The sequence below is a fragment of the Carlito syrichta genome, unplaced genomic scaffold (genome assembly GCF_000164805.1).
Source record: "Carlito syrichta isolate Samal-C Ts95f unplaced genomic scaffold, Tarsius_syrichta-2.0.1 Scaffold315753, whole genome shotgun sequence".
NCBI classification, from domain to species: Eukaryota; Metazoa; Chordata; class Mammalia; order Primates; family Tarsiidae; genus Carlito; species Carlito syrichta.
Genome location: NW_007259849.1, coordinates 1,070,957 through 1,088,081, shown reverse-complemented (window position 1 = coordinate 1,088,081; position 17,125 = coordinate 1,070,957). Strand labels below are relative to the sequence as shown.

General features: G+C 36.4%; 1 protein-coding gene across 1 annotated transcript in view; it reads left to right on the top strand.

Moving 5' to 3' along the window:
* Positions 1–17,125, top strand: part of LOC103275805 (PEX5-related protein-like) — a 183,694-nt gene that overhangs the window by 117,930 nt on the left and 48,639 nt on the right. The window contains exon 3 of the mRNA XM_021706535.1: positions 16,808–16,912. Within this exon, the coding sequence (XP_021562210.1) occupies positions 16,808–16,912 (105 nt within the window). The remainder of the gene's footprint in view (positions 1–16,807; positions 16,913–17,125) is intronic.

Sequence of the window (17,125 nt, the reverse complement as noted above, 5' to 3'; positions counted from 1 at the left end):
TGGGATTACAGGCTGAGCCACTGAGCCCGGCTTGAAAGTAGACCTTTAAATAACTTTTTTCTATGACCTTGATGGTAACATTTTGAGAAAGGTAGTCTATAAGTATAATAAATTAAAAGGAACCACCTACCAGGTACAATGTACACTGGTGGAAGTAGGAGTTACATGTAAAGCCCAGATTTCTTTGCCACTATATAATACATCCATGTAACCAAAACCACTTGCACCCCTAAAGCTACTGAAATAAAAAAGTAGTAAAAGGAAGTCTTCGTGTTTTTTAGTCTAGTAAAAGAAATATCATAAAATTTTGATTAATGAGAACACTCAAAAGTATTTGAGTGTGCTAATTGACTGAAAATTTTCATCACCTCAAGATTGATTAAAGGGGGAAAATACTGCTTTTAGTAGCAAATCTATCTGACATATGTTAATACTTATTTCAGCATTACTAAGTACAATACACTAAACCTAATTTTTTCTTTGAAGAATGGAGATATTTTACAGGCCTGAAGGCTATAAACTCAGCACTTCTTTCCTTAATGGATGGTTCCCCCAGATGAAGTTGTCAGAGTTGAGGGCTGAATACATATTGACTGTGGAACATACCTTGAAATCTTTAGAATCCTTCAAATGAGCTTTTTTGCTTGTAATTTTTCCTTCTAAATGTGAAATTTTCTGGAAAAATTAATTGAGAATGGTAGTTAATCAGGTTTTTTGCTTTATTGTACTTGAACGGGTTGAAAGTGGCTAGAAAGAAATACTGTGATATTGTTCATATGGGGAAGAGATTGGAGCAATTATAAATTTTCAAACAAATTTTGAAGGGCTGAAACCATTTTGCACCTCCTTCAATTCAGTATGTATAGGAATGGTTTAAGTGGGGGGATCTCAGAACCCTTCTACATTCTGAGAACCTTTTAAAAGTTTAATTTAAAAAGCAGCATACATTGATGTGGGAATAACTAGGATCTTAAAGGATTCATTTTTGTGTATATAATATCTATATAGAATCAGTATCACTTTCAACTTGTTTCATTAAATATCAATGTCATGTAGTTGTTTTTTGTCTTTGGACCTAAAAGGACGTAGTGTATTATTTAGCAGGTTGAACTGAATTCAGGCCAAATCTCTTTTAAATGTTAATTTAATCTCTTCTGATATCAAAAGAGTTATCTGAGAGTTAAAAAGAAGAAAGTGTAGGGGCTAGCAGTGAGTCCATTATAGCAGATTGAGAAAAACTTTATAGGCAACATAAAATTTATATTATCAAATGACTCTTCTATTTATAGTGACTTGGAACACAAAGCCTGGACATATTTCCAGTATAAGTGATATAGGCACTCATGTTTCATGCCTAGTAGAGAGTGGAAAAGACCCAATACCTTTGTGAACTAAATGGCCCACAGAAATGTTCTAGTCCTTTAGAATTGGAAACAAGATATGAATATGGTCCCTATTTATAATTTATCAGACAAACCAGTGAACTAATTAGTAGAAATACTTTTGGAATTGCTGCAGGTATTTCAATAATCTTAAAGTCTTCTATGTTGAATCCTTTCTTAGACTTTGAAAATCATCTTTTTTATTATGCTCATGTAACTTCGGTTTGATAGATTTCCTAACATGGCCCTATATTTGTCAATCCTAGAGCACATAAAACAGTCTGTGAATTCATGAGCAATCTTATGGCAACTTGGAGTTCTACAACTGCAGCTATAATGGGCCAGATCCAGACTCGCTTGGATTTCTATTGTTAGGAGAAGTTCATTAACTTTTTCATTTCATTACAGTGTGGCATTATCAAGTTACTATTTCAAATAATAAATAGTTATTTCAGATGCTGTGGACTCCCAGATACACATGGAAAATAATTTAGTTGGCTAATAGGATTTTGCAGACCTACAGCATTATTAGAGCATATTGAATGCTCATTCTGACATATATTATCTATTCAATCTTCACAAAAACACTACAATGTGAGTGAGGTAGTTCTTAGTACTATTCCCACTCTACAGCTTAGAGAAAAATAAGGTCTCTGCCCACGGGCACACAAGAAAGTGTTGTTTCTGAGTCTCTTCATTTCCAACTCCATGGCCCATGCTCTATCAACAGAGACCCCACCTGACCTCAGTAACCACATGCATATAAAGCTATGTAGCCACACACCACCGGACTAGGGTATCCCTCATCCCTCATTGGCTCAACAACTTGGAGTTGATAGGTTGGCAAATAGAATAATGCTTGAGAAAAGACAGACACTTGACAACTGTTTTCTTCCCCTTCTGGTTTGTCAGTTGGAAGCAAGCCTTGAAGAACAAAAAATATGTAATATAGGTAGTAGAACTTAGGTCTGGGCAAAACCCAGACACTGCCTTCAAAACTACTGGAATCCTAACTAAAATAATAGAATTGGATTGTTCTTAACACAAAGACGTAATAAATACTTGAGGTGATAGATATCCTATTTAGCCTGATGTGATTATTACACATTATATGCCTGTATCAAAACATCTCATATATCCCATAAATATATACACTTTCTCTACATCCATAAAAATTTAAAATTAAAAAAACTGGAATTTATACTCTCTGGAGAGGTCTACCTAGTTGTCCTCCTAGCCTAGCCTCTCATCTTCATAAATGCCAATAAGTATGGTGGCAGACAGAATTAAGAGGTATTTTTCTTTAATAAGCACGTAAATGATAGCTACAAGAACAAGTTTAGCCGGGCTCAGTGGCTCAGCCTGTAATCCCGCGCCATGGGAGGCTGAGGTGAGTGGATTGCCTAAGCCTGCCGGTTCGAGACCCGCCCGGGGCAACTTGGTGAGACCTCATCTCTACAAAAAAAAATTAGCTGGGTGTGGTAGTGTGCGCCTGTAGTTCCAGCTACTTGGAAGGCTGAGGCGGAAGGATCGAAGAAGCCCAGCAGGTCGAGGCTGCGGTGGCCGGGAGCAGCCACTGCACTCCAGTCTGGGCAACAGAGTGAGATTCCAACTCAAAAAAAAAAAAGAACAAGTTTAATACATATACTGGTATTTATAGCAAGTATCCTGTATTTGAAACTTATCAGGATGGTGATTATTGCCAGAAAGTTTGATAGAAAAGTAAAATGAACTGGTGCATCATTTGCATACCTATAGAAATGTGAACTATAGATTTATGGTGATTAGAAAAAGGGAAACTGGCTTTATTTAAAACATCCAGGCACTCCATGAGTTCTAATTCATTTAAGATCCCCTATGGTCACTATCCTAAGCTAACGTCTTCATATGTAAGTCAGAACACACCAGGGTGTATCTGACAGACCCCAAAATATGCTGCAGAGACATTAGCAAGAGCTTTTTAAAAATTTAAATAAAAAAGTACATTATTACTTTCCAAATGTTCTATTTTTTCAGTTCTATTTTTACATATATATCAATTATATATTTTGAATGATATCTATATTAACTAGTTGAAGTCTCTAAAGCATATCTGATTTAATGAACGTTTCAAATAACTTCCCTGCAGCATTCAGGTTTAAAAATCAAAAGAAATTTGCTTTTTCATGAGAAGATTCTTTCCAAGAAGTTGTCAACTGTAATTTGAGGTCATGTGGCTAAACCTTGAGTTCAGCTGAAGAAAGCACAGCTGAAGAAAGGCACTGACTGACCTTTCCAGCCGCAACCTTCATTTGAATTTCTTCTGAGCAACACTCCCTGACAATTAGGTCATGGCCAGTTACAAGTGGCCAACGATTCGGAATTCCTAGTTTTCAATATCTATGAAGTCCTTTTGATTAGAAAGTACAACAGAAATTATCTGAGGAGGTTTAACTTAACCCTGTCAGTGAATTGTCTTTGGATTTTTCTAAGCAATTTACTGAGGTATAAAAGTAAGACCACTTTGTCATCGTTCACAGGTGGTTGCTCCATTCCTATGTTCATTTGCTGGGGGTTTCCATCACAAAGTATCATAGACGGGTGGCTTAAACAATAAAAATCTATGTTCTCACAGTTCTGAGAAGTTTGAAGTGAAAGTGTCAGTAAGTTTCTTCTAAGTCCTCTCTCCTTGGTTGTAGATGGATGTCTTCTCCCTGTGTCTTCACAAGTTCTTTCTTCTATGCATGTGTGTGCCCCAATTTCCACTTCTTATAAGAATATTAGTCATCATAATGGATTAGGATCTACCCTATGAATTCCTTTTAACTGAATTACATCTCTCATGACTCTATCTCCAATACAATCAGAATCTTAAGATACTGGGGCTTAGGGGTACAACTCAGTCCATAGTAGTCACTAATCCCAACTCATCTACTGGTGGCTAGTGTCAGCATCCTAGTTTTGCTTCTGACCCTTGATTTCTGTGCCTTATAGTTCCTTTAAATTTCAGTCATTCTTGTTCTTTGCTAGTTAGCTGTAAAGACTCAGACTTCCTCTTAATTTGCTCATGAGACCTTTTATTTTTTACTGTGATTATTCTCTACCTTTATTAAATTCTCTTTTTTCACATCTATTTTTCAGTTTCCCATATTTGTCTGTTTTATGTTCACTGTAGCTTCTAAATTCAAGTTCACTCTATAATAGCCAAAAACTGGGGAAAAAAAAAAAACCAAATGTGAATCAACAATTAAATGGATAAATTGTGGTGCACTCAGATGATAGAACGCTATACAATGATAAGAATAGAAGAACCATTGCCATTACTCCATGGATAAATACAAACTTAATTTGCCACCTACCTCATAAGGACAATTAGGCCAACAAAATCCATGAGCTCAGCAGTAAAAGTTCATAGTCAGTTAATAGTTATTGAGTTCCTTCTATGTGCCAGGCATTGTGGGAAGTGCGTTCTCGTAAACCGTCTCATTCTCACAAATTATAAAATAGATAGATGGTAATGCAGGCCTGTTTTCAGAAGGTAAAATGGAGGCTTGGAGAGAATGGTTTGCTGGGATTGAAAACTCCTCTCTTCTGACTCAGTCCCGGTGTTCGTGTCAACATTCCATGTGGCCTTCCTACTTTCTCCTCCACAGCTCAGGGAGGCTGCACGGCTCCATCAGTTGGTAATCCATGACCACACCTGGCTACACACTGACTGTGGCTCACAGCTCTGAGCTCCTTCTGTACTTGCCCTAACTTTTCCCCACAAGGTGAGAGACACTTCATTTGCTTTCAAGAAACTCAGAGGCATTAAGAGGAGCCAATCCACACATTGCCAATGACCCCCCAGAGGAATATCAAGATAAGCAGAGAGGTGAGTCAGATGCAGAATTTTAGAACAGGAATTCCCAAAGCCTCAAGTTCTCTCTTGGAGCTGTTTTAGGGAAGTCGGGCAGATGGAGCGCCTTAACTGCAGACTCTTTGGCTAGTAGCTTGTGAACCTGGCCTAGTTTCTGTAATTTACTTCTCCTAAGTCATATCAACAAAACTAGGGCATTTGGTGACTGGGAAACAAGCTGATAAAAACACTTAGCACCTGCCAGAAATTGAGGAAAGTCAACAAAGAAGGCTACTGAACAGTCAGGCTTCAAGGCCACAACTCTAGCTCATCAATTAGTAGTACAATTTGCCTTAAACATTTATAAAGGAGGTGAATTCCAATTTACTACTTGTCTGCCTTTAGAATAAAAATGATACAGTGTAATTTTACCTTATGACATATGGATAAATTTGCAGTCTTTAAATTCAGTAATTTGGTAGCAATATATTTAGCATATAATCTGTCCATCTTAAAAAAAAAAAAGAGAATTTAATCACCTTCATTAAGATAATGACCTTCATGATGTAAAGGTCTTCAGTTTGGTAAGGGGATGAAGTTCTTCCTTGAGACTTGATTTTTTTATTTGGTATGTATATTTTATTTACTCGAGGCAAAAAGTTAGGGGAGTGCATCCAATCACTGATAAGTAAAAGAGTTCCAGAGGTACCCATATCAATCCAAGGGAACTTTTTTTCATGGTCTTGACCACATAGTTACCTAAAGGGGTTCTTATTTGTTATATTTACTTTGGAATACTTTATAATCCTAGAGAATGTAGGAGAAACAGGAATGACAAAGAAACCAAATTTTTTTATATGTGTTTTTCCCCAGTTTTCTTTCCACCAACCTTCAACATTCTAAAATCCTAAACACTGTACCAGCTTGGCTGTCTGCACACCGTAGGAACCAGGCCTCAAAACCTCTTCCCCTCATTCCTCCCCAAAGAAGCCATGTCTCACTTCTCCCTATGCCCAAAACACCATTGATTCAGCATGGCCTAAGCTGGTAGTGAGTGATTCTCACACTCTACTTTCTCTTGAATGTGGGGACATCCATCCATCTGTGCAAGTAAGATACAAACAGTGTGAAGTGCTTACATTTAGAGGCAATTTTTCCAAAAGAAAAAAAATCTTTAGGTCTTTGTATTTTAATCATTTTTATTTTTTCTTAAAACTAATTCCCCCAAAAGGTGCCTGTTTGCAAATGATCTGAAATGTTTGGCAAGGAATTGAAAAGCAGTAACAGTGACCCTTTCGTTGGGATTTTATTTTCAGTTAAATATTTCACACAATCTCCAAAGCCCTCTCAATAAAAAATTTGGAATTTATCATACCAAAAAAAAAAAAAGAAAACTTTACATCTCATTCTAATTTACTTCTTCATTATCAAATATGTATTACTTATGTCAGCCACAATATAAGGCCAAACAAAGTCACAAGTAAAAAACTGTTCTAAGCCAGGCCACCCTAGACAGAAAAAGTTGCTTGCAGGTGTATAATAGTGATATTATCAGATAAAATAAGTCTCAAGTAATTTAGAGCCATAGTAACCACAGGAAGCCTGTTAGTACCATGCCACTAATTCAAAGCTAGTGATAGATGAATGAGGACCTTGGGTACTGTTCCCTTGACCATTTGTGGTGAGGTCACTTGCCAAGCAGACAGAGCAAATAAGCCTAGGGACAAGGTAAGAGTGAGATGAGAGGAATGTTTAATCTTCTCAAAAGAACAAACAAGTGGCAGATTGTTTGTGGACAAATGGATCTTGTTAATTAAAAATAAAGTCTTGTCCATCCTTCAGAGCAAATTTTAAGTATCTTTACCTGGCAACACTTCATTAATTTTAATGAATTTTTATTTAGATGCTTGAAACGATTTCATTTCCTTCAAAGCCTAATTAAAACTTTTTATCTAATTCAGAATCACCGTCTGTCAGAGTAGGCCATATTGTATAATTTCAGTATCTTAAATAACTTGAGAAAGATATCAATACATATTTATTAAGTGCACTTCAGTGTTTATTATGAGCCCACAAAGAACTATATCAAATAATGCAAAATGCTTCAAAAGAAATAAACTCAATCTTCGCTCTCACAAGGCAGTTTTATTAATGAGACATAACCAAATAATATTTTATAAAATAAAGGGCAATTGTAAGGTCTTAAGGAAGACCTTAATCTGTCTGCATGCACAGCACGGAAATCTTAGGTACTGGACAGTTCTGTTCCTCATGTAAGCCACTACATAATCAGAAAAAAAGTGGCAAAGTGTGCTTTGGAACAAATCAGTGACTCTGGTCACTGAAGACATAGATGGACTCTTCTTCCGATGGTTAGGCTCCTGGATGGTTAGGCAGGCACCCTGAGGCAGGTGGAGGGGTTATATTTTAAGAGTGACGGTGGATATTGCTGGAAAATGCATTCTGCCTTTGGCCTAAATGCTCCAGGTTTTTCAAGCGTGTGTTTCAAGGACTATAAGATGAAAGCTACTGTTTGGGCATATACAATCATCGTTTGTCAATTTTAAAATGTACACAAGGAGATTTGTGAGTACTGTTAGAAAAGACTCTGAATCCTTAACAAAAAACAGTGAGAATAGCAGCAGTAAACAAGGGGCCCGATAGGATGTGAACAGCCATGAAGGACATGCAGGCTGGTAGAAGCAGCCATGGACCGCCCAAAGGTGACAGGGACAGCAGCTCCACAGGCAGCGCAGCAGCAGCACCAAACTGACTGATTGTTGAGGAGCCGTCTTAGGTGGAGAAGGGCCAAGTTGTCTACCAGGTACAGTGGACACAGTGTATAGGACCCACAATACTTTCAAGGGCCTATAAAATGCTTTAATTTTCCTTGCTGTTAAAATCAGAACCCCCAGAATGACTATTTTATAACAATTAATGAGTAACAAGAAATCTAGTCTGGATTATTTTTGTTTTTATACCAATGCTGTCATAAAGCACAAGCTTAATTTTTTGTTTTAATGGAAGAAGTGGCCGTGGCAGCAAAAGGGCCCATGAAAGTCATAATGTTGTCCTGTACCAGACATTCGGGTCAAGGAAAGTGATTGTCCATGTGGTAGGCTCGGAATCCCAGGAACTTTCATGGGTATAGGCTTCGAGTCAAAGACCATGAAGAGATTGTGAAGAAATTTTGTTCTCAAGAATTATCGGGTTATCCATGACTTTCTCACACCTGCTCCTTTCCCCATCCTGATCACATACACAGTTTAAAGGGTAAATCAAAAAATGTCAATTAACACAGAACACAAACTGAAGACACAGGAATTATTTAGTAGAATGTAATTAGAGTCACTCCTCATTACTCTCAGAAGACTTCCTTGAAGAGATGATGGCGTGGTAAAGTGTGCACCTGTCGTCTGAAGGAAACAATGCCAAGGGGGAGGAAAGACCGTAAAGGAGAAATACATGGAAGACCAGTTGGAAGTCTTCCTTTTAAATGTTCTGTGTCATTATTTTAAATAGATAGGCACTAATTTTTTTTGCTGCCACTTGGCATCCTTATTAAGGAATCGTAAATCACATTTTCTAGCTCCAAACAGATCACTGAAGCAATGGAGAATTCATTATGAGTTGTGACTACCACAGATGAATCTCTGTTTAAGAAAGGGGAATTTTGTCAGTGCTTCCTTCCCTGTGTTTAAAAACAGGAATTGAACAGTTTGTCAAGATTTCGTTCTATTTGTACCCCTTTAAAAACTTTCAAAGCATTCTGCTGGGAGGAAATGAGTTAAAGTAGAACCAGCATGGACTGAATCCTAATCCATGTTGGAAGGAATCTACAGGAACACACTTTACTGGGAAGGGACACAGAATGATAGGCGGGGACTGCCAACATTCAGAGTCTGCTATGAACAATTTCCCTGACCTTTGCCTGTGTAGGGAGTTTGAAGAGAGCATGACACTCACTGACATTTAGCTTCCCAAGTAAAAGAAGGTCATCTTAGCTCTGTACATGAGAGATGAGAACAACCATCAGAACTCAGACTTTTTAGGACCAGTTTCCTGCGGTTTCCTAGTATAACTTCTGTTTAATACCTCTGGTAAAGAAACCCTGGATTATTGTTGATAGGTTAAGAATATTATATATTCTTATTAATATATATATTAAAGTAATTTTTAAATAGCAAATTCCATGGTAACAGTAAATCCAGGATCCAAAATTTGTGACATGTATAATTTTTTGAGCGTATGTGAAACTGATACCATTTTGTTTCAAACAATATTGCTAAAATTATGTAGATGACAGGTATTTGTTTACATGTATGTATATATAAGTAATTATATTCAGGCCAAGTGGTGGGTCATGCCTGTAATCCTAGCACTTTGGAAGGCCAAGGCAGAAGGATTGCTTGAGGCCAGGAGTTCAAGACCAGCCTGGGCAACATAGCGAAAGATTGTCTCTATTGAAAAAAAAGAAAGAAATATATTTAATATATTCATACTTCTAAGCTTGATGGTAGTAGGTCTAACCTTAAGACAGTCAACCTAAAAAACTATTAATATCTAATATAAAAATAAGATATAAAATTTTGGAAAAAATTCATGAAAATATCAGGGTTATTTTTATTTTCTTCTGTTTTCTCTCAAGTTTTGGCAACAAATATATTAATTTTCATAATCATAACACAAGAAAGACTATTTTTAAAATTCATATGTTAGACAGTTTGGGGTTAGTAGAGATGTCTAGTATTTGTAGTCTTTACGTTTCCCCTAACCTATCTTCTGTTTAATACCTCTGATAAAGAAACTCTGGATTATTGTTGATAGTTTAAGAATATTGAAAGTAATTTTTTTTTCATTAATCAGTATTTTTTATTATGGTTTTGTGGGGTACAGTTAAGGGTTAGGTGTACAATTACGTTTCATTCAGGCACCCTGTTGATAAGAGGTGTTTTCCCATCCCCCGACAGACATTTGCTACTGTTAATTCCATCCCCCTCCCCCCCATAGTTTCCCAGTACCGTCAGTCATTTTCTTATAGTATTGCATTGGATGTTCAAGGTCCATTATATGAGTGAGAACATGTGATATTCGGATCTTTGTTTCTGTGAGAGGTCACTCAGTATTATAGACTCTAGTTCCATCCAGGTTGCAGCGAAATTCATGATTTTGTTCTTTTTTATGGCTGCGTAGTATTCCATCGTGTATATGTACCACATTTTTTTAATCCAGTCCTCTTTTGATGGGCAGCATGGTTGTTTCCAGGTTCTTGCTATTGTGAACAATGCTGCGATAAACATACGTGTGCAGGTATCTTTTTTATAGAGTGATTTGTGTTCTTCAGGGTATATTCCCAGTAGGGGGATTGCAGGGTCATATGGAAGGTCAATTTTTAGAGCTTTTAGGAATCGCCACACTGCTTTCCACAGAGGTTGCACTAGTTTACACTCCCACCAACAGTGTAGAAGTGTTCCCTTTTCACCACACCCTCTCCAGCAGCTGTTATTTTTTGAGTTGTTGATAATTGCCATTCTGACTGGAGTTAGGTGGTATCTCAGTGTGGTTTGATTTGCATCTCCCTGATGATTAGTGAGGTTGAGCATTTCTTCATGTGTTTGTTCGCTGCTCGAATGTCTTCTTTTGTGAAGTGTCTGTTCATATCTTTTGCCCATTTTATAATGGGGTTGTTTGTTTTCTTCTTTTCAGTACGTTTCAGTTCCTTGTAGATCCAGGATGTTAAGCCTTTGTCAGACCTAGAGTTGGCAAATACTTTTTCCCAGTCTGTAGGCTGTCTCCCTGCTCTCTTGATGGTTTCTTTGGCTTTGCAGAAGCTTGTCAGTTTAATAAGGTCCCATTTGTTTATCTTCTCTCTTAAGTCCTGTGGGTTTTGGGTTTGGTACAGGAATTGGATGCCAGTTCCGACTTCCATGAGAGTATTTCCTTCCTTTTCTAAGGTTCTTATGGTTTGAGGTTTTACATTTAGGTCTCTGATCCATTTGGAGCTAACCTTTGTGCATGGGAATAGATAGGGGTCCTGTTTCAGTCTTCTGCATGTGGTCAGCCAATTTTCCCAGCACTATTTATTGAATAGGTTCTCCTCTCCCCATTGGTAGGTGGAGGGGGCTTTGTCGAAGATGAGTTGGTTGAGAGATTGAGGTTTTGCTTCTGGAATCTCAATTCTGTTCCATTGATCTATATGCCTGTTCCTGTGCAATACCAAGCTGTTTTGATGATTGTAGCCTTATAGTAAAGTTTGAAATCTGGTATTGCGATACCACCTGCTTTGTTTTTTTTTGCTGAGGATTGTTCTGGCTATTCTTGGACGTTTGTGTTTCCATACGAATTCCTGTGTTGTTTTTTCTAGGTCTGAGAAGAATGTTGTTGGTAATTTAATGGGTATTGCATTGAAATTGTAGATTGCCTTAGGTAAGATGGACATCTTCACAATGTTGATTCTTCCGATCCATGAGTATGGGATATTTTCCACTTGTTCGTGTCAGCTTTGATTTCTTTGAGCAGTGTTTCGTAATTTTCATTGTAAAGGTCTTTCACGTCTCTGATTAGGAAGATGCCAAGGTATTTCATTTTTTTTGTGGCTATTGTAAATGGAACTGTGTTTTTTATTTGGGTTTCTGTTTGTTTATTATTGGTGTAGAGAAATGCGATTGTCTTTTGTACATTTATTTTGTATCCTGAGACTTTGCGAAAGGCTTTTATCAATGTAAGGAGGCCTTTGACAGATTCTCTTGGGTTTTCAAGGTACACCATCATATCATCTGCATAGAGAGATAACTTGACTTCCTCTTTTCCTATTTGAATACCTCTGATTGCCTCCTCTTCTCTGATTGCTTTAGCCAGGACTTCCAATACTATGTTGAGAAAGTAATTTTTAAATTACAAACTCCATGGTAACAGTAATAGAATCTGCAAGTAGAAAAATTACTTACCAGTGGACTGTATAACTGTGGAATTACATACTTTTAAGTATTTTATGCACCCAAAATAGACCTCAGGAGAATCTTAGCAAAGATGGCATGTAGTTAGCATTTAATAAGAATTAGAGAGATACTAAACCTTATAAACCTACTGCGATCTACAGAATAAAAAAGACATTTGTATACCTGAAATGTTTGAGTTAGTTTTCCATGAATATAAAAAAAGCAAAAGTATTTTGCTAGAAATGTGCTTGTGAGTGAAGTTACTGACCATTTCAGACTAAAGAAAGAAGACATTTCAGAAAATGTTTACTTACAGCTAGTCTGTGTGATTATAGTGAGAAGTGGCCGCTGCCCACAATTTGAGCATTATCATGATCAGCCTACACTGATAGCAGTCAGTGAGGGCGGCAGGGAGAGCCCTGCCAGCCTCACTGGCCACCTGAACAGACAGCAAGGCCAGTATAGGGAAGGAAGTACTCAGGTCTAGGAGGGAGGGCTGGTTCCCTGTCCTGGCTCAGCATTAGAATGACTTTGAGGCCTTAGCCAGATCACACTGTCTCTGAACTTCAATGTCTTCAACTATCTATGAAAGATAATGTCTACCCCAAAGAGTTATCATGAGATCAGACAAGTAAAATTATGTCAAAAAGCACATGGTAGCTTTTCTAACAGTTTAGTTCCTTCCCCTGTGAGACAGGTTTGGAAGTCAATACCTCCTCATCTGAAGACATCTCATGGCCCCATAGCCCGGTATGAAACCTAGGAGGATCCTGTGACATCCACAGTTTTGTCTGGTTCTTGCATTCTGTATTTTTAATAAAGAATAGAAGTGTGCCACAGCTGAGTTTCTTAATAATGCTAATGTCACTTGCTAGAATTCCTGTGTTTCATTCATTTGTGCCTGTTCTTCTAATAGAAGTTAATAGGGCAGTCCCCTTGGGTCCCCTCCCACTGTTGGAACTTTTCTGTCCTCTCAATAAATCCTGCTTTCAAAAAAAAATAGTAATAATAATAATAGGAGTTAATAAAAAAGACTATTCTCAAAAATTATTATTTGTTAGAAAAGCTGTCATTTTGTTCGTTTCCTTGGTGAGGAAACAAACAATAAAAGAAACAGATAAATATCAAAGAATTTTCCACAGCAAAGCACCAAGAAAAATAATACTTTCCCCTTATGCTGATATTGTCTTCCAAAACAATCAATAATATCTCAAGAAATTCAACAAGGACTGGGGGAAAGTGATTTTGCTGTAATCCCAGCACTTTGGGAGACCAAGGCCAATGGATTGCCTGAGCCCATGGGTTCGAGACCAGCCTGGGCGACTTGGCAAGACCTCGTTTCTACAATAAATCAAAAATTAGCTGGGCACGTTAGCGCGTACCTGTAGGTCTGGCTACTTGGAAGGCTAAGGCAGAAGGATCGCCGGAGCCCAGCAGGTCGACGCTAGGGTGGCCAAGAGCATGTGCCACTGTGCTTCAGTCTGGGTGACAGAGTGAGACTCCAATTCCAAAAAAAAAAAAAGAAAGAAAGAAATATTATTTGAAAAGAAATAGACTGAAATAATTGCTGGAGGATGTCACCAAGTGATAAACAACTTTTCCTTTGTTGCTAAGAATGACATAGAGCATACAGGCTTAAGGTAATCTAAAGTATATAAACAACTTATAAGCTTGAATGTACAATCGGTGTATATTTTAGTTTTGCTCTCTTTGTGTTGTTTTAAGTAATAAATGAATATTGACCACTTGGTGTGGTTATATTTAGAAAACTGAATTTGAAGTCTGAACAATTATGTCTATATCTTACAATGTTTTAAGTTTCTGTCTACAAAAAGAAAGAAATCTGTGCAATTATATTGCTGTCGGCCCTGCAGAGCTGCTGATAAGCAAAGTTTCATGAATTGCCAAATCAATTATCTGTCAGGTTTTGAATTCTAGAAGCATTATCCTGCAAGATAAGTGGACGAGTCAGAAATAACACAGCTTGATTTTAAGACACCAGGTGAAGGTGGCAATATGATCTGAAGCAAATTGCATTGATACATGAGCATATTCACTTGACGTGCAGTAGTTTTAGACACTATCTCTGGCACCGTGGGGATGTCACCGTGGCAGACCTTCCCCTTCTGTCCTCGAACTGTATCACACTTGTAAGACAGTGAGGCTCATGGGGTATTATCTCAACAGCCAAAAGGCTGTAAAGATAAACGTTGCTAGCAGGCACTAACATGGGTGTCATGACTTTTTTCAGGTAGTAGGTGTAACCTTGAAGAAAAAGTGGCACTGTCTTCAAAAAAGTGACCTGACCCTGGCTTTGGTGGGTTTTTTCTGCAAGAAATAAAAAGCACCGCATGTGTTTATTGTACATCCTTTCTAGCTGACCACTGCTTTGTTCTAGAGTTCAGCATGAAAGGACTAATTTTTGTTTTGTTTTTCTTTTTGTTTTAGTGAAATGGCATGTCCCTTGCTAATTCTAGCTATTATAGTTGCACCTGTTAAAAAATATCTCTATGTAGTTTATGCATTGGTAGCATTTCAAATAAATGATATATTGAAAAATTGACCTCAAATTTTTTGAGATGCTTATCAATTGACATTTTTTCTTAGCCCAAGAAAAGAGTCTGAATTATTATTTTCTTAAATAAAATTATTCCTTGTAACATTAGATTTGTTATTTAAAATATAGTAGGAATTTAAATATAAGCATGCCACTTTGTTTATTGCTATATTATTAGAACTTCTAGAAGCATGGAAAGAATTCTTCACAAATGATTTTGCTCTTTTGAAAAAAGGTAGCTGCAAAAATATTTGCTATAAACCCTATTTAATCTGTAAATGAGTGTAGCTTATAAAAGTACTAAGCTTATAGTATGCAATGTTCCATCCAAATAATTTTTATATGTTGATAAGATGTTAAACAATTTAATAGTGCTATAATAAATATTTTCCCAGAATTCAGAATTGTATGCATCTCTATTTAGGAAACTCACATTACTTCATTAAAGAAGAAACCTGGAATCATTATGCACCTCAATTTGTTTTGCAATGAGTCGTTAAGTTTTCCTTCATTTTTCCAGAAATCAGTTATTCTAAGAATTATGGTCATATAAACTTTTCAGAACACATATGAAAATTACTACTGATGTTTCTACTGAATAAAATCTTTAGTATCTGATATTCCATTCTGGAAATAACTCGTTATCATTCAATAATGCTGGTTATAAAGTCAAAAAAAAAAAAAAAACTTTCAGCACTGCAAACAGATTCACACTTTTTAAATTTATTAGCTGTACAAAAAGTTTTTCTTTGTTCTAATAAATAAAAGTTGCCACTGGCTACAATTTAGAAAGTCAATGCCTGAGAAAATAGACAACATTTTGCTCCCTAGAGTAAACCTACCTTCTAAATACTTAAAGCCCTTTGAAAGCCCATGATAATGATGTAATTCTATCCTTTTTTGTTGCCTGGAAACTATCAAGATTTATTAAGCTCTGAAGTTGATATCAACACTGGCTCATAATTCCTTTTCAGACAATAAACCCCCATATGTCCATTTTTGTTTCTTTGCCTATGATATCTCTGTCTGCTACATGTGTATTTTAGGTAGATTTACAACACAGACATTCATATGTTCTCTTAGAATAAAATTGTTTTCTCCAGGGAGGCTCTGCCCATAGACCTGAGAAAGCAGGACTTTTCTATTTTTAAAGTATTTAAAGATCAATTAATTTTTACATAGTAGGTAGTGTTTCTAATTGGGTTGGAGAGATATTTTGTTTTTGTTTTTTTTTAATTAATGCCATATCTGCTTTCAAAATTTTAATAATGTGGTAAATTCAGATTAGCAGAAAGTCAACATACCTTACAGTTCATAATTCTGCTTCTTTGAGACAACGTGGGGATATGTGTGTGTATATCTATTTAGATAGATAGGTTAGATACACACATGCAATCTATATATATATGCCTCAAGATTAATTATCCTTTACTGACATCTGAATATATGAGGCTCTCCAATTAAAAGACATCTCTAAAATTCTATTAAAATTGTATGGACTCAAAAACATCGAGAGTCACAAATTTTTCTCACCAAGGTCATACTATCTCCACAGACAAGCTGGGTAAATTCCTGTTATGTCAAGCCACTAAAGAATTTTTAGAGATTTATAACATGTTTATTCTTTTTATCCCAATTCACTCAAAAACAGCAAAGATTCCAGAGACAGCAAGCAAAAGCCCTCTATGGGAATCAGATCCTGATCCTAATCTCTGTCCCAAACTCCTGTTGTTCAAAACATTTAAAGATTATATAGTAATCATTTCTAAATGAACATAATAGTCAACCCATAGTGTTTTTAAATTGATATTATAAAAAATATGTTCATGTCATGTTAATTGCCTTAAAATATATTACACATATAAAATACTATGTTAAAATTAAATATAATATATCAGCTGTAAAGGTGAAAAAGTAGCTAACTAAAAGTTCACAAATAATCGTTTTTCAGATTTTGTGTGTTTTCTCCTCAGCCAAAAGCCTCAAGATTCACTTGCAGCAGCCTACCTCTTCATTTATGTTGGATTGCTCTGTAAACATTAGAATATCTTGTAATAAATAATAAGTTAAAGATTTCTCCTGACACAAGTCATTGTTGATTTCACTGTTATAGGGAAAAGGCTCTAGGGCGGCAGATAAGGCTGTTGCCATGGTGATGAAGGAGATACCGAGGGAGGAGTCTGCTGAAGAAAAGCCCCTCCTTACTATGACATCACAGGTGGGCAGACCCATAGGGTTCCTGTAGGAAGCTGACATATGTTAATATATCAGATATTGTGATTTTTAACTAGAAAAAAAAACTTGAACCAATTTTTTTAAAGACAGTTTCAATGAAACAATTATACCAATATTAAATGAAAACCAAAATTACTAAAAAAAAAAAAAAGAGGAAAATTCATCATCTAGTTATTTATTTGTGAATATTAACTTT